Source organism: Pongo pygmaeus, chromosome 10 (assembly GCF_028885625.2).
Source record: "Pongo pygmaeus isolate AG05252 chromosome 10, NHGRI_mPonPyg2-v2.0_pri, whole genome shotgun sequence".
NCBI lineage: Eukaryota > Metazoa > Chordata > Mammalia > Primates > Hominidae > Pongo > Pongo pygmaeus.
The window spans coordinates 102,117,803-102,143,734 of record NC_072383.2 but is presented as its reverse complement, the minus strand read 5'-3'; the positions used below and the strand labels follow the sequence as shown (position 1 = coordinate 102,143,734).

The window sequence follows — 25,932 nt, the reverse complement described above, 5'->3', positions numbered from 1 at the left end:
GGTGGGGGTGGATACAAGGCTGAATAAGACATATTTCCTCCCCGTCAAGAAACTTACAGCAATGACTGGACACCATTTTCACCACTTGGAAATGTTGGTGGAGGAATTGAAAAGACTTACTCAGTTCGGCCTGGTGCGACGGTGGTGCAATTTGCATTCCTATGACACAGGTTATCTGATTTACATATATCAGTCATACTGCACCCCACTCCAGGTATGAAATTCTGGTAATGCTCCTTACACTCGCAGTGAGACTTCAGTAGACAGGGAGAGAAAAACAAATAGGATCCTAGTTAGTTAATTCAGCTGGCATTCTTCTTTAATTGGTAATTTTGTTCTTCCATAAGATCTCACTCAGAGTATGTCTGAAGTGTGGACTTAAACTAAAAATTTGTCAAAGTATCTAAAAGTAGAAATCATGTTTACGCATGTCACCTGCTGGAAAGCTTATACTCCTTGCTTATACAGTTTAGCTTCAATTTTCTTGTTTTCTAACCCTTGACCTCCCTAGCTCCATAATTCCCAGTTTTAGATTGTCTATAGGTGAGCAGAAATTGATGTCCAAATGGGAGGTATTATTGCTTTAGAATAACGGTTTTCAATCAGGAGTCTCAATCTAGGACACACTGGACAATATCCGGAAAAGTGTTTTTTTTTTTTTTTTTTTTTTTTTTGAGACAGGGTCTCACTCTGGTTGCCCAGGCTAGAGTGTAGTGGTGCAATCTTGGCTCATTGCAGCCTTTACTTCCCAGGCTCAAGTGATTCTCCCACCTCAGTCTCCCGGGCAGCTGGGATTACAGGTGTGGACCATCATGCCCAGCGAATTTTTTTGTATTTTTAGTAGAGACAGGGTTTCACTATGTTGCCCAGGCTGGTCTTGAACTCCTGGACTGAAGCAATCCATCCGCCTCAGCCTCCTGGAGTGTTGGGATTACAGGAATGAGCCACCATGCCCAGCCTGGAAACATTTTTGAGTGCCATGATGGGAGGAGGTGGTGCTACTAGAGGTCAAGAATGCTGTTAAACACCTCACAATGCACAAGAAAGCCCCTTCCCACAAAGAATTATCCAGCCCAAAATGTGAAAAATGCTGAGGTAGAGAAACCCTGCTTTGGAATCATGCACATGCTGCTTCTGTGTGAACAATGGAGAATTTCTAAGACTTGAAAATCGGTTTTGGAACCCATTTTCAGAGATAAAGTGTATTTTTTATCTCACGTGTGAGGTCTTGCCATTCATGGCATAACATTAATTTTCCCATAAAGACCCTCATTTTACAGATGGGAATTTAGCCCCTTGAATTTTTCTGCAATCCTGCCCCAGAAATCGATAGCAGAAAAATGTTGCATAATATATCCTTTCTCTTTGGAAGCAAGGTTGGGTGGATTCTCTGCAGGGAATTCTAGGAACATTCCCGTCAGCTAGCATCCAGGTGATTAGACCGCATGGCTGTTTGGGTTGGGCACTGAGCCCTTCCTCCTACCTGTGCAGCAATACCCTTCTGTATGGACACATTTCCTTCACTGAAGGCTTGATGTGCAGTTATGGACACAGAAGGCATCCACTAAATAAATACTCAATGGACGAATGTGCTATTAGGGCCAAGGCTCTTTCCACTGGATTCCTCAGCGAGGGTCTCCTGACCAGATTTTTTATCAGTCTAGGTCCTGATGTCATTTACAGGGACAGTGTCTCTCCCCAGAATATTCCCACTGCTCCCTATAATCTATCAGTGCTGCCTGACATTTTATCTGTTTCATTCGTTTGGAACAGGGTATTTTTGGTTCTAAGAGCACCTTTTAAATTAGAAAGCGATTACAGAATGGAGGATTGCTGGTAAAAGTCAATCATATGTTCAACAGTTAATTTGTTAATCTAATTTTGAATTATGTATATATTTTGCCAAACACCATATAGGACTGTGACAGGAGAGAACATAAGACAATTAAGTTTGGATGGGGAGCTGGGAAAGTGTGAGTTTAAAGGATAGACGGGGTGAGCAGGCACTGATTTCAGGCTCTGAGCACATGGAGGACTGTCTGGAGGGGAAGACCAAGCGGAACACTGAAAGGGAGAATTGGGATGGCATAGAAGACAAATGATACCTATGACTTATCAGTTTCCTGCATCATTTGCTCACCTGTCCAGGCCCATCATATTTGCACACTGTAGACTTTGTAGGGCAGTTTCCAAAGTTAATTTGGCAGGGGTCCACAGGCAAGCACACTTGGCCATCCCCACGGTAGCCTTCTTGGCATGTACAACTGTGCCGATTTGGTCCCAGGTACGTACAATGAGCATGAGGGTGGCAGATTTTTTGTAAACATGGATTGATGGCTTGAGAGGCAACAGCAAAATGAGAGGCAGTTAGTGAACGGGGATGGAGAAGGAAAACTGAACCGTGAGCAACAGTGGATCACAGTTCACCAAAGCCGCAAAGGCAACTCACAGTTTTCAAAGACAAACATTTCCTTTCGTTTCCCCCTGAACCAGACAGATTCATGTATGGCCATCAGAAATTGTACAAATATTGTGTTGATATATTAGTAGGCCATTTTGTGTATGTAGTTAAATATAAAATAGCATGAAAGAAAACACTAACACTTACAGAATTTATAATATGTACTAAGCCCTGCTCTAAGAATTTGCTATGTATTAACTCATTTAATCTTTACAATAATCCCTGAAAGTAGGTACAACTATTATCTCCATTTCACAGACAGAAAAACTGAGACACAGGCAGGTTAAAGGTCATGTAGTCAGTAGAAGGCAGATCTGGGACTGAATCCAGACAGTCTGGCTTGAGAGTCCATGTTTTTAACTGATATATAATATAGCTTTTTATAAAGTGAATAAAATAAAAAAGATAAAATAAGAAGCATTAAATGTTGTTCTAACATTGATTAAGGTGATACGGAAACATGTAAAAATCTATATATGTGCCTTCATAAGAGAAGGAGAAGCTGCCATTTATTGAGTATTTTGCTTGGCACCTTTTATATACATTTCGCTCAACTACACGGAGAGAAATAGAAATGGTCATTGTGTTAAGGAGGTTGTGAGATTTTTTTTTCGTGTTAGATAACCTAAACATCTCAATGAATAAACTAGCAGAATCTAAATTCTACTCACGCTTGCAGTATTTGCCATTGCCTTGGTAATTGGGAAGGCATTTGCATTCCAGTTTGTTTTCATCTTCAGTGGAAGGCAAACATCTGGAATTTTCTGGGCAGACCAAGGCTGCACATTCAGGGATGGCTGCATAGGAAAATTATTGAAGTACTTGCATTAGTAGAATAACCAGTTCTTAAGACCCCAAACTGCAGTATTCCCTTTTATTAAAAAGCAATACAAACTCATTGTAATAATTTAAAAAATACAGAACACATAAAGTTAAAATTGTCTTCTTCTTAGTCTCCCAAATTTACCGATATCATCAATCAATAAAATATATTAATTTATAACATTTATTTGTATGATTTTGTAGCAAAATAGAATCCGGTTAAAATATTTAGCAATGTAATTTTTAATTTGACAATATATTATGAAAGTCTTTAAGGATCTGCCTTGATCTCTAGTAACTGCATACTATTTCAAAAGGTAGGTGTGATGTAGATGGCTGCCAAAAACTATGAAGAGTCTGACATATCAGCCAACTTGCAAAGTGAACAAGTTGGGCTAAGAAAGTTTCATGGATGCTGGTAGAAGATACAAAACTTCCGGGTTACAGTTGAAGTACAACTTAATACTTACAGCAGGGGCAGCAGCCAGGGTATCAGCATTTTGGCACCAGTTTTTCCAAACCTCAATTCCCATGGGGCAATTCAAAGAGGACTAGACTGAGACATGTACATGCAGTGGGTTTCATTATAGGAGGTGAGCCCTGATCTTAGGGTACCTAATTTTTTTTTTATAACGGGCAATGTATTATTTAGGGACAAGCAGGAGACAGAAACCACATAATTATTTGAACAGGGAAAGTTGTACTATAAAGGATTACAAATAATTAAAGTCATGAAAAATCAGCTAGTGAGAGTTTAAAATAAAATAATTCTAAAGAATAAAGAAATAGCAGGTCTATAAAGAGCAACCACTGTACTAGGGCTGGGACAAGTACCCAATGTATAACCTTCTTCCTTCCAGGCTGAGATCCGAATATCACTGGAAAAAGCATGGCATTAGTCACTAGATGGCAAAGTTGCAGAGATGCCTTGGCAATATTTGCTGGAAATCTGCTCTCTGGGGTGGCTGGAATGTCATGCATGGGGAGGTCACAAGCCTTGGAACTCAATAGGTGCCAAAGGAATCTGCTAGCCAGTGGGCGCTGCTGGCAGCAGCAGCTAAGAAGCCACCTTTCTGTCATGCAGTGCACCTCTGTGTGTGGTTCAGGCCTGGGCAGCTCCAGACCAGCTGTGTGGGATTCAGGGGCTGTGTCCAGCTCTTCAGGGGCCTTGCTGTGCATGGGACTGAGGAGATGAGTACAGAACAGCCTTCCCATGGGCTGAGGCATGGGCCTGTGCAGTCTGGGGCTCCTGGCTGTGCTGCCACTTCCTGAGTCAAGCACTGGACAGTGTGCAGTGGCCAGATGCTGGAGGGGGCTGAGCTCTGCGGGAACCCGGCACTGGAGAAACTATGTGGGGCTAGGAAACAGAGAAAAGCTGTTTTTTGGGAGCCTGGTGAGTGAGTCAAACCAGAAACAGGGAAAGAGCCCCCGTTTCCTCCTCTACAGTCCTTCTGGCACTCTTCATTGACAAGGCTTCACGTTTTGCTAGCTAGTGAAGGAGAATCATTTATAAAGCCCAGCTCCATTATCACAGAGCAGGCAAAAAGGGTGACTTTGGAGCTGAGAGGCACTGGCAGTGAGCATGCCTGCCCTTTGCTCCTGAGGGAGATACTATGTCTTCCAAGTCTGTTCAGTATACAAACATCCTTGAACAGATGATCTGGAACAAAGAGCAGTCAGTGTATTGCTCTCAAGATGTGCACACATGTGAGAGATGCATGGAGAATTGTCTCCCAACAGTGGCTAGTTGAGTAAAATAGTTCACAGAGACTATTCCCCCACCCCTTCCGTAAGCCAGTTTTGGCAGAAAGTGGCTGCTCCTTCAGGATTACATTTTCCACCCCATTTTACGTCCAGGAAAGATCATGTGACTAGTTCACTCTGATGGAATACTGAGTAGAGGTTTTATATATTTTTCCTGGACTTTCATAAGCAGGTGCCTCTCCATCTTCTCTTTCCCATCTGTGATGGCTGGAAGCAGAGCACTCTGAGGTACTAGAGAATGACAGAGTCACAAGATGGAAAGATCTGGATCCCTAATCACTATGTAGGGGGAAGCTGGCACCAGCCAGGAAAACCCACATTGGACTGTTACATGAGTGAGAACTACACTTCTTTAGTGTCAAGCCAGAGGTTCCCAATAATTTTTTCATGGTATCCCGACATCAAAAGAAACACCGAAAAGGTTCATTTATTTAGTTGTTAGAATCACTTAGCAGCCATTTGCAAAAGTGACATGCTTAATAGAAAAATGTCTACTCTTAAGTAACCACATTGACCTACGTATGAGACATGTGAGTGTGTTGGACACTGCACAACTTCTCAAACTTTAAAGTTTGATACAGATTGGAGACTGGCACCCTCATTTCGGTCACATTGATTTTTACACGGTACTTGCCTTATAGCAATCACTGAAAATGTACCTTTGCAAAGATATGATGTCACTGCAAGGAATTAGTGCGACCTCATGTTGAAATTGTGAACTAACTCAAGCTAGCAGTTCATGTAGTATCTGACAGATGTATCTCTGTGTTTCCCTCAGAAATTTAAAATACCAATAGTAGCCAGTGAATTTGATTGTAGTACCTTGGGACACCTTGGCGCACAATTTTAAAACCATAGTGTTAAGCCATTGAAATTTTGTGTTTATTTTTTATAGCAACTAGCATTGTCCTAACTAGTATAGGATATACCACAACTTATTCAACCAATTTCCTACTGGTGGGAATTCAAGTTGTTTTCAGCTCGTTATCTTCCTACAAATAGCATTTCCATAAATTTCTTTGATCATATATGCTTACCTTTGCCTAATTCCTCTCCTCTCCTGGGGTAAATTCTTAGAATTGGGGCCACAGAAGCACACTATAAGCATGCCTTCAAATTTAGTAAATAAATTTCTCCCATAGGTTGCAGGAATCCACATTCTCACTGTCATTTTTTTCATACCCACAGATAGATATTATCTGTCTTTCCAATCTTTGTAACATAGTGGGCAAAAATGAAAAAACAAATGAAAATAAACCTCCAGGGCTCCAAATATGACTGCATTTTAATATGTATGTATGTGACGATTAGTGGACTTAGCACCTTTTTCATGTTTATTGCTGGTTTTCATTTCTTCTTTTTGAGACGGAGTCTTGGTCTGTCACCGAGGCTGGAGTGCAATGGTGTGATCTCGGCTCACAGCAACCTCTACCTCCTGGGTTCAAGCGATTCTCCCGGGTCAGCCTCCCGAGTAGCTGGGATTACAGGCACCCGCCATCACGCCTGGCTGATTTTTGTATTTTTGTAGAGACAGGGTTTCACCATGTTGGCCAGGCTGGTCTTGAACTCCTGACCTCAGGTGATCCACCCGCCTCGGCCTCCCAAAGTGCTGGAATTACAGGCATCAGCCACCAAGCCCGGCCTGTTTTCATTTCTTATTCTGAAATTTAGACTTTGGACTTTACATGAATCCAATTTTTTATTATAAAGATGTATCTGCCATGTGAATTTTAAATATTTTTGTCCCAGTCTCTTGTCATTTGGCTGGACAGAATTATTATTGTTTTTTTACTTGGAAGCATATCTATTAGGGTTTTCCGTTAGGCCGGCTTCTGGACTGGGTCTCCTGCCTTACTGAGAAGGCCTCTGCCCAGGAGTCCACTGGACAATGGCAGGAGTGGCCAAGGAAGGGGGCTGACTGAGGACCACAGTAGGCCTGTCCTACCCACTTGCCTTTGCATTTGGACTGGAGGCTTGCATGGCTGTCCCAGCTACAGGAAGAAGGCAGAGGCTGAGTTTATTCGTCCTGTTACCACCACCGCTCACGGCATCTCAACCGCTTCCAATAAAATGAGTTTGCATTTGCTGACTTTCAATCTCACCCAACCCTTTCATTTTACAGGAGACTAAAGTCCCGAGGATAAGTTAAATGAGGCCAGTGGCACAGGCAGAAAGGCCGATTTCTTAACATCTCGGCTCCCAATTCACCCTTCAGAGCCGGCTCTGCCAACATGGCAGAGCGATGTTAAGCTCTGCCAGTAGAGGGCGCCGGCGGGACACGGCAGGAGGCTGGGACTCCTCTTTCTGCCTCCAGGCTGCAGTGTGGTGCTGCTGCTGCGTGTTCCTTTGCTGCTGCTGCAGGATTTGTTCAGGGATGCTCTGCCCCAGCGGTGCACCCAGAGTTCCTCGGTGACTGACCTTGCATCCTTGGCCTGGACCTAGCGACCACCTTCCCACAGCCCTCTCGACGTAGTGTATTCCAGGTTTTTTGCCTCACAGGCCCTTGATTTCCTGTGCCTCACCCACCAGCCTCAGCTCCCCAAGGCCCTGGAGGGTTGCCCCATGCCTGCTAGGTGACTGTGGTCCAGTGCTGGCCTGGATAAAACAGCAAACTTCTCGGCCACCCACCACATCCTCTCCAACAAGGTTTAAATCCAGCCTTGGGGACGGCCACCCCCTTCCAAATTTCTCCTTCCTTTGTTATGCTCCATCCTTTCTAGAGTTGTTTGCATTTTTACAGCTGCTCTCCTATCATAGCTTACTAATGATCCCTATTAAACTTCCCTTGTTTAAATCACCCCTCGGTTTCTAGCTCTTGATTGGACCCAGTATAATAGATTGCTTGCAGAATTTCCCATGGATTCAAATGACTTGAGTCCCAGCTCTCCTATTTACTAGTTGTGTGGCCTTTGGTGAATCACTTAGCCTTGATGAAGCACCCTTTCCTCTTCCTTAGGACTGTTAATGTGTTCCACCTTTGAGGCTCATAATTGAGAAGATGCTGTGTCTCCTTTACTAGGTGACTCACTTGTTGCAACGGCTTGTGTTGGCTTCCCAGCCCCAGTGTCCCTCTCTCCTTTCCACCGTTCACACGGCTTCCAGCTCGACCTTCCTAAAACACAGCTACAGCCTTGACACCACACTGCTTCTGTTCTCTCTCTTCCTCCTCCTCCCTTTCCCTCCTCTTCTTTCCTTTTCTCTTCTACATTCTCTTTTTAATTTCTGGTTTCTTTCCAGAAAACTTTTGGTGGTACCTTGCCCCAGCAGAGAACCAGTAACAGATACAAAATTGAAATGCATACATTTGTGCCTGTTTGATCTGGTGTGGCATTAAGGGAACTAGCAGTACTTACGCTTGTCACACTTGGGGCCAGTGTACGCAGAGTAGCACTCACAGGTTCCATCGCCATCTAGTCCACTGTTGCACACCCCATGCACACAGTTGCACACTGGAGACAGAAAGTGGGGGATTTTTATTACCTGACGTGTACTGTTGCTAAACATTCTGGAAAGCTAATATTTTCAGATCATCTTTGCTGAGACTCTGCATAATACGGTGAAGAAGACCATGGATTTGAAGTTCTAGAGACCCTTGTTTGAACTTTGGCTCCTTTCCCTTTGATCAGTACAAGGATTTCTTTTTTTTAAGTTTAACATATGGATAACAATGCCTACTTCCTGGGATTTCTATAGAGTCAAGTAACATAATGTATATAAAGCATATGGGGCATATCATATGCATTGGAGTTCTCTTTCCTACTCTCAAACTATTTACTTCATCTTTGGATACCTCAAAAAGAGAATTAATTTAGTGTCTTATATGAGCCTGTTATGTTTAAAAGAGAAAAGCTACTACTAACTCAATCACTGTTGGTAGCAGATATCTATACAAGTAAGTCCTACCTATTGATGGGGCAATGCAAGGATAAAAAAGAAAAATATTCAAAAGGGTCTAGGATAACCATGCCATATTTTCTAGCTTGATGTTTTAGCCCAGTGACAGATCATTTCAGGGATGATAAATGAAGGGCATTTGAAATGAATGTGAATGGTCAACTCTTTAGTTAGCGGTTGGTTTGTAGCAAGATTTACTATCAGGCTAGGCCATCATCATCCTATGGCTAGCCCTCTCTGGAGCATGTTTTATTAGTTTTCTATCACTGCCATAACAAGTTCCACAAACTTAGTGGCTTAAAACAACACAAATTTATCTTATAATTCTGGAGGCGAGAAGTCCAAAATGTACTCATTGAGCTAAAATCGATGTTTCAGTTGGGCTGCTATTCCTCTGGAGACTTTAGTGGAGAATCTTTTCTTTTGTCTTTTCTAGCTTCTAGAGCCCATCTTTATTCCTGGGCTCATGAAACCCTTTCTCCATCTTCAGGGCCAACAATGGCAGGCCAAATCCTTCTCATGTTACCATTTGTATGGTTCTCTCTTCTATCTTTCTCATCCACTTGTAACGACTCTTGTGATTACATTGGACTCACCTGTAAGATAGGGACACTCTCCCTATCTTAAATCAGCCAATTAGCAACCTTAATTCCACCTGCAACCTTAATTCTCCTTTGCCATATAACCTAACGTATTCATAGGTTCCAGGGATTAGGACATTTTGGGGTCTTATTTTTCTGCCTAGTACACATGTCTTCGGTGCACGTAAGCCAACTTAATATTAGCTCAGATGAAACATAATTAAGAAGATGCACCTGCTTAAAAACTTAACCGGAAATACCAGCAAAGCAAGGATGAATAAAGTTTCAAGTATTCCAAACATCTAACAAGCCATCAAATCCTTTGCTTTCTCTGTCTCTATCTCCCACCTTGATCTTCTGCTCTTCATCTCCACTGGTGCCATTCTTGTTCAGGCCTTTACCATGTTTTGCCTGGACTATTGCAGTAGCATGATACCTGGTCTTGTTATTTCCAGTTTCTTGCCTCTCCATTTCATTCATTTCATTTGATTAGCAATGGCATCAGGGTGACCTTCCCCAAAATATCTCAATGACTCTCAATTACCAACCAAATAAAATTTAGATTTCTCAGTTTGGTAAACAATGGCCGTTCCAACCTGACTCTAACCTTGATAAAATTTCATTTTCATCTTTCACCACTTTATTTTATACATCTTAGATTCTTAGCATGTGGGATGATTCATTCACTGTTCATCTTCCTTCCTTCAAAACACTTATGGAATACATATTATGTCCAGAGTGCCGCGCTAGAGATTAATGCCCAAAAATAAACGGGACAAAGTCTCTGCCATCAAAGAGATCAAAATCTAATGGCAGAAGAAAACAGCCAATCACAATGCACTGGGATAAATGCTATGACATGACCAACCAATGGGAGCTGGCCAGGAAAAGATAAAGTGGGGTTGGCCCAGGGAAGACCATGCCAGGTGGAAGCAGCAGGAAATGCATCTTGCACGTTCACACCTCCAGGCTTTTCCTCTGCTGCGCTCCCTTTTGTGTGCTAACTGGAATCCTTCAAGGCCAGCCAAAGCCCCCACTTCTGTGTTGCCATCTCAGTGGTCTCCAAACAATCTGTGCTCCTCTGGCTCCAGCAGCACTTTCTTTGTTCCGTGTCCACTATTGCACCCTACGACAACTACAGGTTTGTTAATGCCTGACAGCTGAAGACCACCAGGAGCGCACCAATGGTCAAACCAAGTCAGCAGCAAGGGTGAGCCATTCTGGGAGAAGTATCAGTAGGCTCTTATGTCAGCCAGGAGAGGCAGCTGCTGGGTAATTCTCATGGTTGTCCATTGTTGTTGAGTCTCTGTTCAGACATGATTATTCCCTGGCCTAGTTTTTGTTTTTCCTCCATGGATATAGTGAGTCTTTTTTCTGATGGTGATATTCTGTGAAATTGTTTATGCTCAGCAAGCAGAAGACCATAGCCTCTCTGGTAGCAACTAGGCCAGCAGCCAGGGGACCGCTGTCATGGCTGCTGTTTTCTTTCTCAATCTATGTATTTTTTCTCCCCTATTAGATTGGAACTGCTTGGAATGACCTCCCCACCTCTGTATTTCCCCGCATCTTTTATGGTGCCCTGTAACAACACCAACAACTACGCAACTACATTTTAGATAAAGACATTGTCCGGCAGGGCCAGGATTAGGGTGAGGAGAGTGAAACAGGGTTGTGCAAGTGCAGAGCTGCATCCTGCTGTTATTTAGCATTTTGATGTTTCATTCAATAATTTGTAAAGTATTATTGTCATGGGTTGAGTTTTGTCTCCCAAAATAATATGGTGGAGTCCTCATCCCCAGTACTTCAGAATGCCCCTATTTGGAAATAGGGTCATTGCAGATGTAATGAGTTAAGATGAGGTCATACTGGAGTAAGGTGAGCCCATAATTCAATATGACTGGTGTTCTCATAAGAAGGGGAGATGCCATAGATATTAGGTGAAGAGGCATGTGAAGAGGGAGGCCGAGATTGGAGTGATACTGTCACAACCAAAACCAGCTGGGGCTACCAGAGGCTGAAAGAAGCGAGGAAGGACCTTCTTCTAAAAGCTTCAAAAGGAGCATGGCCCTGCCAACACCTTGATATTTTACTTCTAGCTTCCAGAACTGGGACAATAAGTTGCTGTTGTTTTAAGCCACCCAGTGTGTAGTACTTTGTTGCAGCTGCCCTAGGACATCAGTGCAGTTATTGGTCTTGATTACTGAGTTTTTTTGATGCCTCCTTAAATTTTGCACCCAAGGCCCCACACTTCTCTTTATTGAGTGCTTACTATCTATCAGGCATTTTGCCAAGTGCGTTGTCATGCGTTATCTAATGTTTACCACATCCTTTGAGGTAGGTATCATTAATACCAGTGTATCACACATGAACAAATGGGAGACAACTAGCTCAACTAGTCCCTCAAATAACTGAAGAATTAAATTGGATTTGCAGTGTCATCCTCCCTTCAAAACTCAATTGACATTGTTTCTATTTTAGCCAAGCACTTTGATATCTACCTATGGCTGTGGATTTTTGGAATAAACAAGCTCTGGAGAGCAGTCAAGTTGGTTATGGAGATAAGTGGGGTGAGGAGGGAGTGTACTATGGGCTCAGTGGAGAAGATTCAATTCAATTCAAAAATATTTACCCAGTTCCTACCTAGTAGCAGGCACTGTATTAGGCACTAGGTATACAACATGTCAGTAATTGAAAATATCTAAAGTCCAGGAGCTCACAGTGTAGTGGGAAGCCAGGCTCTAGGAGATACAGTGATGATTCCTGCCCTAATTGCTGTCATGCAGCCAGTGGAGGAATGTGAGGGGCACAGAGGGCTCCTGCTCCCAACTCAGATGCAAATTACAAGTGTTGTCCTTGTTACTAAGATTGCCCTCCTGGCTGTGTGGTATTGGCCCATGGCCCTGGCATGAGCCTCTCTCTTCATGCTATCTTCCAGTACAGCCTCTATACTGGATTGACTGCCTGGCACTGGCAGCTTTTGGAAGCCTCTGATGCTGCATTGCAGGCTGCCAGCTGCTCCCAGGAACATGCCCTTGGGAAGGAGACGTAAGTGGCAGAGGGTTTCCCAGATGATCATTGAAAGAGCCCTTGGTACTTGTTAACCAGTCTCAGCAAATCTCTAGAGACACATAAAACTTGGGTGTGTGACTTTTAAGTGGTGAAAGCCATGGCCATGCTAGGCAGAGGGATGGTATGCACAGCCTCCTGTGACATGCGCCATAGCAGAGTAAGCTGCTCCCTCTTCTGTGCTCCCATAGGATCTTGTCTGGGCTGTGCACACTGCATCATCACAGTTGTCACCCACATTTCCAGCTCCTTGGGACTGGGCACCTAATCTCATCACTCTTAGGATCCACTTCACCTGTCTGGTGTGTAATGTATGATGGACACTCACCAGAGGCAGACTGGGGCAGTGCTTAGGGGCCCAGGCTCTGGAGTCACATATGTGGGGTCATATCCTGCCTCTGCCTCCATAATAGCTGCATGGCCTTGAGCAACCCTCTCTGCTTCTTCATCCATAAAAGGAGAACCCCCACCTCCTTTGGAGAGTTGTAGTGAGGATCCAAAGAAATCCCTCTGCACATGGTCGGACACACAGCAGGTGCTCAGCAAATACTAGTGACTCTTCTTAACAGTATATGGTTGTGGGATTGATTTGGGGATCATGTTAGAGAAAACGGGCTTTGCAATCTGGCTAGCTGGGAAGGAGGCACTGAGCAGGCTGGGGCACTGGCCACAGAGATGAAAACCTTTGGCTGGTGCAGCTCGAAATCATCTCTAAACCAACAAGCAGTCTGGTAGGAGAGTGCTCCCTCAGAAGATTACAGCCAGCGTTAAAAATAAAATGCACCTAATAGAGCTGTCCTACTTACAGGCAGAATGGCCACCTCCCGGGACCAACATCTCATTGGATGACACAACACTGGCACCCAGTGGATGCCTGGATGAAAAGGTTTGCAGTCTCCATAGTCCTTGTCAGTGGGAAATGACCAGGCATCGCTGAATCATTCATTCATCCATTCATTCATCAGTGACTTGCTTGCTGTTGGATTATTTTTGTCCTCACTTAATACTTACTTCCATTAATTGAGTGCTTGTGACATAATACTAAGAGCTTTGCTCTTAGTTGTCAATCCCATGAAATAGATGTTATTACTCCTGTTTTATAGATGAGAAAGTCTTAGGGGATTTAAATAGCTTGCCCTTGGTAACACAGCAATTAGGGTCTGTTTCAAACTATGGTCAGGCTGAGTTTAAAGCCTGTTCTCTTAATTGTTACGTCCTAGAGCTATGATGTCTAATTTGGTAGCCACAAGCTGCATGTGGCTATTTAAATTTGAATTAAGTGATATTAAGTGAAATTTGAATTTTAACTCCTCAGTTGCACTAGCCCCATTTCAGGTGCTCAATAGTCACATGTGGCTAGTGGCTACTGTATGGGACAGTGCAAACAGACAATATTTCTATCATCACAGAAAGTCCTATTGGAATCGAGAGCTTGGAGGTTTTTCGCTTGGGTCTCAGTTTAAGTTTCCAGTTTTCTTATTTAAAAATTTAGGCGTTGTCCAGTTAGAATGGCGATCATTAAAAAGTCAGGAAACAACAGGTGCTGGAGAGGATGTGGAGAAATAGGAACACTTTTACACTGTTGGTGGAACTGTAAACTAGTTCAACCATTGTGGATGTCAGTGTGGCGATTCCTCAGGGATCTAGAACTAGAAATACCATTTGACCCAGCCATCCCATTACTGGGTATATACCCAAAGGATGATAAATCATAAATCATGCTGCTATAAAGACACATGCACACGCATGTTTATTGCAGCACTATTCACAATAACAAAGACTTGGAACCAATCCAAATGTCCAACAATGATAGACTGGATTAAGAAAATGTGGCACATATACACCATGGAATACTATGCAGCCATAAAAAAGGATGAGTTCATGTCCTTTGTAGGGACATGGATGAAGCTGGAAACCATCATTCTGAGCAAACTATCGCAAGGACAAAAAACCAAACACCGCATGTTCTCACTCATAGGTGGGAACTGAAAAATGAGAACGCATGGACACAGGAAGGGGAACACCACACTCTGGGGACTGTTGTGGGGTGGGGGGGTAGGGGGGAGGGATAGCATTAGGAGATATACCTAATGTTAAATGACAAGTTGCTGGAGGCAGCACACCAACATGGCACATGTATACATATGTAACTAACCTGCACGTTGTGCACATGTACCCTAAAACTTAAAGTATAAAACAAAAAATTTAGGTGTTGAGACCATCATTCTCCCCTTCACTTGCCCTTTCTCCATGACACTAAGTGTGAAGGGAGGATACTTCCTTTATTTGGAAATGTTGGGAATTTCCCTGTGCATCTGTGCTCATCAGTAACCAACACCAGTGTCTTGGAGATAACATGGGTCTTCTTCCTAATTTGTCATCTCCAGACAATTACTAGGCTTTCTTTGGAATTAAGCAAAGCTAGATGCTTTATTTACTCCTTCCAATTCAATATTTATTTAGCATATGTGATTTAAATTCTTAAATGGCAGGGAAGGGTAAATTTGGGAGGAAACATGCTATTTCTATATAGTTGACTGATTACATTTTAGTTGCTGTCCTTTAATGTAATATTTAACTTTAGAACCACACGGGATACCAATATCCGTTTTTTTTTTTTTTTTTGAGACGGAGTCTTGCTCTGTCACCCAGGCTGGAGTGCAGTGGCACGATCTCGGCTCACTGCAACCTCAGACTCCCAGATTCAAGTGATTCTCCTGCCTCAGCCTCCCAAGTAGTTGGGATTACAGGTGTGCACCACCACACATGGCTAATTTTTATATTTTTAGTAGAGATGGGGTTTCACCATTTTGGCCAGGCTGGTCTCAAACTCCTGACCTCAACAGATCCAGCTTTAGCCTCCCAAAGTGCTGGGATTACAGGCGTGAGCCACTGAGCCCAGCCCCAATATCTGTTTTAAATTTGCTTTTGCTAACAGTCTTATGAAATAATCTCTATGGAACAGTGGGTGAAGAAACACCTATGATTAGGGGATGCTAGGGAATAATAATCATAACATTTATTATGCACTTATTATCCCATTAAATCCTCTCTAAAGGAGGCAATATTATTTTTATCTTTACAGATGAAGACACAGATAGCATGCTTCATAAACTTACCTATGTCTCCATGATTTGCAGGCCTAGAGCTGAAACCTTGTCTGAGTCTAAAGCCTGGGTTCTAAAACCATGCTTCTGGGTCAGGAGAACATCACTGGAGCAAACTAGATAATTCATTCATTGATTCACCTAGTCATATACTCAGTCACTCATTTATTCATCCAGCAACAGTGTAGTGAGTGTCTACCAGGCAGGCAGCAGGTAGAAGGTTCTGGAGGTAAACATACCACAGCACCTGCCTAAGAGGACCTTATGGATTAGAACAAGGCAATGCCTCTGCAATTGCAGATAAAATTTATTACAGAGTTTGCAAACTTATGGGGGTGGGATGTGCTGTGTGTGCATAGGTTTTCTTGCCAAAAATATTTGAATCAAAGCAGTTTTCTACTGAGTTTAATTTTTCCACGAAAGTCAGAGCCCAAGTGGTGTTGGCAAAAAGCTACCCAATATATTCCTTTTTGGGAGACGTGGATCTAGCAGACCCTGTTTCTACCATGCCCACATTCTTTAGACCTTACTGACTGCGATTGTGAGCATTCCAGCTAACTTCCAGGATCCACAGCTCTTAGCCTGAGGGTTTTGTGTGAACCTTAGGATAAGCGCTTGGCCTGGGTGCTCCCTATAAACACTCTAAGTGGCAGGGAGTGAAAAACTCTCCCCACTTGACTATGTATATTAATTCCTTGTCGCTGCTGTAACACATTGCCACACACTTAGTGTCTTAAAACCACACAAAGTTATTGTCTTACATTTCTGAAGGTCAGAAATCCAAAATCACTGTGCTAAAATCAAGGTGTTGGCAGTGTTGTGCTCCTTTTTGGAGACTCTGGGGAGAACATGTTTCCTTGCCTTTTCCAGCCTCGAGAGGCCACCCACATTCCTTGGCTCATGGCTCTTCCTTCTTCAAAGCCAGAAATTGGCAGATCGAGTCTTTCTCATATTTCGTAACTCTGACACTCCTCTTCTGCGTCCCTTCTCCATCCTTAAGGACATTTGTGATTAACACTGGGCCTTCCCAGATAACCCAGGATAATCTCTTATCCTAAGGTCAGCTGATTAGCAACCTTAATTCTATTTGCTACCTTAACTTATCTTTGCCATGTAAGGTACCATATTCCCAGGTGCTAGGGATTTGGATGTGGATGTGGACGTCTTCAGGGAGCCATTATTCTGCCCACCACGCTATGGCTCCTCTCCCCTCGGGTGAGATGACTGAGCTGTGTGTTCTGCACCGACCCCCAGAGCTCCCCGGGGCATCAGCCTCCAGTGGTCCACAGTGGCACCTGGCTTAATAACATCCTGTTTATTTTCCCCATATTACTTCCTCACATCCTCGTGTTTCCTGGGATCACCATTCAAATAAACTAACTACTTGTTACTGAAATCTCTATCTCAGAGTCTACTTCTGGGGGCAGCCAAAAATAAGAGAGTGAACAAGCCAGTCTCAAATTTGTTTCTTTAATTTGGAGCAACAATCTCTGACCACCTTAGGGAATTATTTGTGAACTCCCAAAAGGAAGGGAACCATTAGAATTAGGTGGGGCCCACGGTATAATTGGAAGCCTATGGATCTATGCTGAGACCAGGATCCAGCAAGATCCCAGAGAAAAGCTGGGCAGGCAAGGAACAGGCAGTGGTGGAATCCTAGAGCCTGGGGAGAGGGAGTCATAAAGATGCCTGGAAGCATTTCTGGGGAGTAGCTGACTGCACATGCCAGGGCTGAGAACCTCAGGAAACACTGTCTCTGTTTCCAATGACTGCATTTACCAGCTTTGTTGTCATCTTTTTGTTTTCTCTATGTAGACTTGGTTACACATGTTAAAGTGAACTAATCATGGCTTGATAAGGACTCTGTACTTCTATATTTGAGTCCTTGTGGATGAACTGCAACCTAGCTTAATAGGTAGACGAGATTGAAAACCTAACTTAGGAGTACGCACCTGTAACAATAGCTGAGTCTTGGCCAATCCCAGCAGCCGTACTTCGATCATTTATATACTGCTGAGTGTTCAAACTGTGTTCAAATAAGGCAAATGCCGAGCTGTAACCAGTCCAGCCGTTCTGTACCTCACTTCTGATTTCTGTATGTCATTTCCCGTTTTTTGTCTCTAAATCTTCTTCCATCACGTGGCTTCACTGAGTCTCTGTGAATCTGCTGTGATTCCGGGAACTGCCTGATTCATGAATTGTTCATTGCCTAATTAAACTCCTTTAAATTTAATTCTGCTGAAGTTTCTTTTTTATCACACATAACTATTCAGTGTTTTCTCCTCAAGGAGCATTCTTTCTCATGGACTGTCAACCCTTACAAATGTGGTTATTACACAAAAATCAGACATACCTGATGAACAGCTGGGTCCAAATAAGTTGTCATCAGCACAGGTTTCACAGGCTGTTCCACCAAACCCTTCCTGCAAAACACCCCAGGTGGCTGACATTAGACCCAAGGTGACCCATGGTACCCAGGAAGGCCTTGGATTTCCAACTCAGCATTTGTTTTTCAAATATATTTTCCCTCTGTGCCTTTCCTAGAGCTTCTTCTTTCTGTTTATTTGTGTTATCATTGCATACATTAATCCCCATGTCATTTTGTACTAAGGGTCTGAAGCTCTGCAGGAGAAAGCTGCTTTGTCAGTCCAAAGATATAAATAGATAGCAAGTGCTAGCAGCCATATCCCAACTTTGCCCAAGGGTGAAAGGAAAATGCTTTCAGTTTTGCATTTTTGTTTTGAGACTGAGTCTCGCTCTGTCGCCCATGCTGAAGTGCAGTGGCATGATCTTGGCTCACTGCAACCTCTGCCTCCCAGGTTCTCCTGCTTCAGCCTCCCAAGTAGCTGGGATTACAGGTGCACATCACCACACCCGTATAATTTTTGTATTTTTAGTAGAGACAGGTTTCACCATGTTGGCCAGGCTGGTCTCGAACTCCTGGCCTCAAGTGATCTGCTCACCTCTGCCTCCCAAAGTACTGGGATTACAGGCGTGAGCCACCTGCCCAACCTCAGTTTTGCATTTCTGAAGACAGTTGAGCTCAATCCTTTTCAGAAGGATTTCCTTGTATTTAAATCCCCTAGGGCTTGAAATGTGCAAAAAGTCACTTTCATGAGATAAGGAAGAAAGTCTTCAACTGGTAAAAGAAAATCTTGAACTGGTAAACCTAATGGTTCACAAAGGATGCAGAGGATAGCACCATAAGGGTCATCTACTAATAGTGATTATTAATATTAACAATGACACCAATTTCTATAGTCCTATATAGTGTCATAAAGTATTTTCACATATATGGCTTCATTTTACTTTTTCAACAAATGTTATTACACAGATATTGTTTCAAACTTTTTTTTGGGAGGGGGGGTACAGAGTCTTGCTCTTGTCACCCAGACTGGAGTAGAATGGCACAATCTTAGCTCACTGCAACCTCTGCCTGTCGGGTTCAAGCAATTCTCCTGCCTCAGCTTCCTGAGCAGCTGGGACTACAGTTGCCCACCACCACACCCAGCTAATTTTTGTATTTTTAGTAGAGACGGGGTTTCACCATGCTGGCTAGGATGGTCTCGATCTCCTGACCTCGTGATCTGCCCCCCTCGGCCTCCTAAAGTGCTAGGATTCCAGGCGTGAGCCACTGCTCCCAGCCTCAAACCCATTGTTACAAGTGGATATGCTCAAGATTGAGCAGTTAATTGACTCTCCTAAAGGCCACCAGGCTATAAATGGTCATTTTGTTGCAAATTGTACATTTAAAAAAAATTAATACCTCCACTGCTTAAGAACTTCGCTGTATATGTGTGTGTGCACGTGTGTGTGTGTGTGTGTGTGTGTGTGTGTTTAAGGAGGATCAACAGGTAAGAAGATGGGGAGCAGAATCCAGGAAAGGAAGAACACATTTCTGAACTTACTTGGCAGGAGCAGGTTCCATTTCCTTCCATGCCTTCAGCGCAACTGCCCCTGCCATTGCAGGGTGACCCCGCTCCGCCTGGGCACTCTAGGGAATCAAACAGCTCAGATGTATTCATTCGTGACTGCACACAAGCATTCTGCCAGGATGCGCTTAAGCACCTACTAAGTGTGCTAGTTGCCAGGGATAAGAAATAATTGCAGAACCTGTTGGTGTCATCTAGAGTTTTACAGAAAAGGCAGGAGTATACACAGGTGAACTGCAATGTGGTCACGTGCTGTATTAGAAAGTATCACACTGTCTACCATTTCTTGAGAGTTTGCTGTACACTTCACAATGATCAAATTAGATCACTCCTATTTCAACCTTCAGGGGTACTTGCTATTGGTGTTGGTTAACAGATGAAAAGACAATTTCAGAGAGGTTGCAAATACTCACCCAAGGTCTCACAGTTTATAAGTTGCAAAGCTAGGACTTTAAGCTCAGCCCTTAGCATGACTAAGGCCAGGCTTCTTCATAGGTGTGCTAGACAGGGTATTGAGGGAGTCCAGAGAAGGGAGGTATTGATGCTGCCTTAGGGAGCCCAAGAGACATCCCTGAGGAGGAGTTATTTAAATGGGGCTTTTGAAGGTGCAGCAGGAGTTGGCTATGCTTAAAAGGAAAGGATATTTCAGGAAGAGGCAATAGCAAGTACAAGGTCTTGGAATTGTAAAAGGGCATGACATGTTCTGGGAATGACAGAGTTTGGTGGGGCTGGGACTTGGGAGCTGGGTGTGAGAGTTGTGGCGGGGGTGGGAGGGCGGATGTTGCTGATGAGGTAAAATGGGACAGTTGGGGCCAATTAATGAAGTGCTTAGTATGGTAAGCAAAGGAATTTAGGTTTTATTCAGAAGCTGATTCCTAACGTGCACAAATTTTTGTACTTCTGTGATATTCTAGATCTGAATTGGAGCTTTTATGGACATTTATTAGAGAACATTCACTAAACACTCAGGGAATATCCTAATATGTGCCAAGCATTATATTTCATGGTGGGGCAGGGGGACATTTAGCTAGAAAGCCAGAAATTACAATGCCCACAATCAAATAGAGAATTAAAAATTATGGTAAGTGACAGAAGTTTAAGGTACTATTGTGATGAGGATGAAAATAAATTCTATTTCTTTTTATACTGGCTGTTGTTCTACACTTTGAGTGCTGGGTTGACATGGTTTTATTGCCAATTTGGATGAGCTCTGACTGTTTAAATTAGAAATCTGGACCTGCAAGCACCAAGCAGAAACCATGCAATGACCATGAAATGTGTCTGTGTGAATGAGGCAAGATGAAATGTTATCCCACATTTAAGTTAGCATGGTAAGTGCCTCCCACAAGACAGGAAGTTCTAGATAATTGTATTAGTCCATTCTCATGCTGCTAATAAAGACATGCCTGAGACTGGGTAATTTAAAAAGGAAAGAGATTTAATAGACTCACTTCCACATGGCTGGGGAGGCCTCAAAATTATGGCAGAAGACAAAGAGCAAAGTGATGTCTTACACGGCAGCAGGCAAGAGGGCATGTGCAGGGGAATTCCTCTTTATAAAACCATCAAATGTCTTGAGACTTATTTACAATCATGAAAACAGCATGGGAAAGGCCCGCCCCCATGATTCGATTACCTCCCACTGGGACCCTCCCATGACACGTGAGAATTATTACAATTTAAGGTGAGATTGGGTGGGGACACAGAGCCAAGCCATATCAATAATAATAAAGGATGCATTTGTTTACAACTCACAGCAATCCTCTGAAGTTAAATCTTATTTTTAGCCCTACTTTCTAGATGAGGAAACAGGCACAGAGTGGTTAAGTGACTTGGCCAAAGTCACCCAGCTGGCAAGGGGTAATGATAGACACACTTACCCTTCCTCTACCGAAGTGACCACCTTCCTGCTGTCCCTTCCCTCCCATCCCCATCACATAAGACCTCTGCCATAAGCTTTCCTGTGCCACAGCTCATTCTGCCACACATCTTCCCTGTGGCATGTGAAATCAGCAGCCATGGAAAATAAAAATGCAGTTGTCTTAGTCAATTCAGGCTGCTATAACAAAATGTCTTAGACTCGGTGGCTTATAAACAACAGAAGTTTATTTCTCACAGTCCTGTAGGCTGGGAAGTCCAATATCGAGGTTCTGGCAGATTCTGTGTCTGGTGAGGTCCTGTTTTCTGGTTCATAGATGGTGACTTCTCACTGTATCTTCACTTGGTGGAAGGGGTGAGGGAGCTCTCTGGGGTCTCTTTTATAAGGGCACTAATCCCATCCATAAGGGCTCTGTTCGTAGGACCTAATCACCTCCCAAAGACCTTACCTTTTAATACAATCACACTGGGGATTAGGTATGAACATATGAATTTTGGGGAGACACAAACATTCAGACCATAGCAGCAGTTCTTGAAGAAAGAGACTTCTAAGAACTAAGAAAGGCAGCTCTCTGAAAGAGACCCTGTGGGCTCCCTTAAGTTACTAGGCTAGTTCTTTAGAAGAACATTCATAACATGCAGGTACTATAGAGGTGGGAGTCATATCCATCTGTAGATGGTTTTCTCTCAGGCTCCTTGCATTTCCTTCCTGCATCCAGAATATCAAACTACACAGTCTAAATTGCCGATTTTGATCTGTGGTATTTCCACAGCAGTGGCAGAGACAGGCTCAAAACCTGGAAAGATGCTCCAGAATCTACGGCACTGTTTATCACTAACATCCACCATTATCAGGCAGGTATGCACCCCAGGACAACAGCTCAGGTAACAGGCATGTTTGTAGGGCAAGGGAAGGGGAAGAAATACTGATGGGTAGCTAATATTCATAAGTATTCGAAAAACAAGACATTGGTTTGAGTTGCTCTCACCAACTAGGCTAGTAGTGGCATGAAATGCGATGTGATTGTGTCATGGGAGGAGCTGGGACATTGCAGTCAGAATGTTCTGGGTCCAAATCCCAGCTAAACTCTTTGCTTATAACCCTTTGCTTTTGGTAAAGTCCATGCCTGGCTCTGAGATTCAGTTCAGGTGTATGTGGGGACAATACTGTCTTCTAGGCAGGTTGTTGTAGGGACTGGAAATATTAGGTGCTTAACGAATGATAGTTACTATTATTCAGAGTGTATCTTCTTTAGTTTTTGTTTTTTCAGATTGGTACTGTAACAGTTAAAACACTCAGGAAATAAATTACTGGTACTTGTTTGAATCAGACCATCTACGATCTTTGATATTCACCAGTGAGCATAGAGACTTGGTTCTTATTTCCATGATCCTACCAGTCTAGTGAGGAGAGAGCTGTGGATTTAACAGATGCTCAGGTAATACTGATTCATGGACTGGGATAAGATCTCGTCAGGGGAAGAGATCCAGAGCTCTCATCACTTTACGTACTTGGTGTTACTTACCAATATTTACCAAAAATAATCTAATTCTGAATGGCCCAGTTGGTTTAGATCTGATCTCAACAGATGGCAAAAGCTAGATCATTAAGAAAGGGCCTTGTTAAAGATTTTGGTCTTTGTCTAAGGATGAGCAGCAGGAGGTGAGGATGTAGAGGACGGGAGAGAGCTGAATCAAGCAGGGACCAGGTAAACACTTGGGAGCCAATCTGAAAACCAACTGAGCCATTTGAGTTCACTCACATTGTTGAGCAAAGGGTGCTAAGAGAGCATCTTCATAAATCGTTCACTATCAAATAGTTCTTCTCCTGTTTGCTTTTTATAGGAGGCCCCTCTTGAGCTGAGATGGTGCCAGGGCCAGCCCTGTGCAGAGCTAGGAAGGTAGTGACAGCTCCCCAACTATTTCCCTCTCTTGTTCCCTGTACCTTTCCCCAGAAATGGGTGTACAAGGAGCTCTCTGGGTGACACCCAGTTTGCCTTCTAGGCTTGCTCAGAACAACACAGGGCCTCCTGCAGCCTCAGACTCAGCAATCAGTGCCACCTTGCAGAAATGTCCTCCCAGGTATTTTGACATTTTCAGGCAATGATGCCTAAATCCCAGTCTCCCAAACTCACATTCCACTGAATCTGTTCCTCCAAGCATGGAACCAACTTATCTCCCCATCTTGCACTCTTTCCATGCAGCCAAACAGACTATTCCCTGTTCTTCTAGACATGCCTTTCTCTCCATTCCTTACCTGTGCTTTTCCCGCCTTCAAAGACCCTTTCCCTGACCCTGCCTCTGAGGCAGATTTGACTTCCATCCTCTGGGTGCCTGTTCCACTCAGCTCATTCCTGTTATAACACATGTGGCAGAACATGGGGCAGAGTCATTTGTTGAGACTATAACCATGTTCTGGGCTACACTGATCAGAGAGGAACTGGGGAGCTTCCCCAATCCCAGCTCCCAAGAGTGTGACCTTGTGTTTAGGAAGTCTGGACATTCTTTTTCCTTAGGGACAGTTAATATACCTTTCTTTTAAAAAATTTAGGCAGGTGTTCCTCTAAGGGTGATTCACTGGACAAGGTGTTTGGAATCCCTTGGGAGTGGGGAACTTTTACAAAGGCAGATTTCCAAGGCCCTCCTCATTAGGTATGTGATATAGTTTGGCTGTGTCCCCACCTAAAATCTCATCTTGAATTATAATCCCCATGTGTCAAGAGCTAGACCACGTGGAGGTAATTGGATCATAAGGCAGTTTCCCCCATGCTGTTCTCGTGATAGTGAATGAGTCTTATGAAATATGATGACTTTATAAGTCTCTGGCATTTCCCCTGCTTGCACTTACTCTGTCCTGCCACCCTGTGAAGAGGTGCCTGCTTCTCCTTTGCCTTCCACCACGATTGTAAGTCTCTGTGGCCTCCCCAGCAATGCAGAACTGTGAGCCAATTAAACCTCTTTCCTTTATAAATTACCCAGGCTTGGGTATTTCTTCATAGCAGTGTGAGAATGGACTAATACAGTATGCTAGCCATGAAAAAGCACCTCTTAGATCTCCAACTTCATAAGCATAATTACCTTGAAATCTACTATTTTTTCATGAGACTACACTTCTCATGACTCCTTCTAGCCCACGACTGAGCATGGTAGAGATGCCAGGGCAGGCCAACTACTTTAAGATGCAGGCTTCCTTTGCTGGGTGATTTTGGCTAGAGGACTCCCCATCAGCTTTACCAAATTTTCTCAGACCTGCATATAATCTAAAGCTTTTCCATCCAACCTTCCTTGACTTCCTCTCTTGTTCACAAGGGTCAGACCTGCATTGCTGTCTTCCTCTGCTTCTCCTGGCTTTCTTCTCATTTTTTTCATAACACATGTTTCCTCTAAGTAATCTCTTATATCTCTAGCCCTGTCTGGCATCTCCCTTTTGGAAGCCCTGGACTAATATGCCAGGGCATAGAGAGCCTTTGTGCAAATTAGAAAAAGTCTTCCCTACCCTCACTGCTCTTGTGGATATATCCCCACAGACACTAGGCTTGGAAAGCAGATGAAACTAAAATAAATTGAAGGTGCCCCTTCCTCTTGGTATACCAGGCCCACACTAAAGCATATGGCTTGGCAAGCTGAGAATGGGCTGAATTTCAGTCCAATTTCATCCCCTTGGGCAGTAAGAACCTGCTACAATTTTATGCAAAACCTGACACTTAACACCTACCAAATAGGGATTCCCTGGTGTAAGACTCAGGAAAGAACATTTTAATAGGCGTGGCAGATAATTCCACTACACATTAATATTTGGGAACCACTGGGTGTGCTGGACAAATTTATGTAGATTGCCCTAAACAGAGAGGAAGTGAAGATTCTTATGCCTAGCAGGCTGCTGGGAAGCAATGCCTATGAGTTGATGTGCCTTTGCATGGGATGGTTGTGTGGTGTATCAGCTGGACACTAGGCAATGTTTCTGGTGCTTCAGAAAGGTTCTGATGTGGATGAACTTAGCATGAAGAAAGTTCCTGAACACTTAACTGGAACAAGACTTGCTTCAGAAAAACCTGTAGCACTGGGCAGCTGGTGGAAGGCCAGTGCTGTTCATAGGGAGATTTTGTACACTGACTTAAAGCCACTTTGACTAATCAGCAGTTAGGTTATTTTGGTAAAAAGTGTAGCCTCCAGTGGTTAGAGGTCAACAGGAAACTTAGCTCCTAAATTATACCACCAGGTATGTTGCAATGAAAGAATTTTCTGTAAACTTATCCACCAGGCACTAAAATTCATATTATTTCTTCTTAAAATTCTCAAAGAGCTCCACTCTATGCCTTCAGCCCTCTGTCAATGGCAACAAATCTCTAACACAGGGTACTCCTCAAAATGGACACAGAACAAAGTTCAAGAATTTTTTAAAGTACAAGAATAAGAAGCACCCAACA

The 25,932-nt window shown here is 43.4% G+C and overlaps 1 protein-coding gene across 1 annotated transcript in view; it reads right to left on the bottom strand.

Moving 5' to 3' along the window:
- Positions 1-25,932, bottom strand: part of STAB2 (stabilin 2) — a 182,662-nt gene that overhangs the window by 129,652 nt on the left and 27,078 nt on the right. The window contains exons 4-9 of the mRNA XM_054443474.1: positions 19,604-19,689; positions 18,049-18,118; positions 8,401-8,496; positions 3,133-3,258; positions 2,141-2,337; positions 121-254 (exon numbers count right to left, since the gene is read on the bottom strand). Coding sequence (XP_054299449.1) covers positions 121-254; positions 2,141-2,337; positions 3,133-3,258; positions 8,401-8,496; positions 18,049-18,118; positions 19,604-19,689 — 709 coding nt within the window. The remainder of the gene's footprint in view (positions 1-120; positions 255-2,140; positions 2,338-3,132; positions 3,259-8,400; positions 8,497-18,048; positions 18,119-19,603; positions 19,690-25,932) is intronic.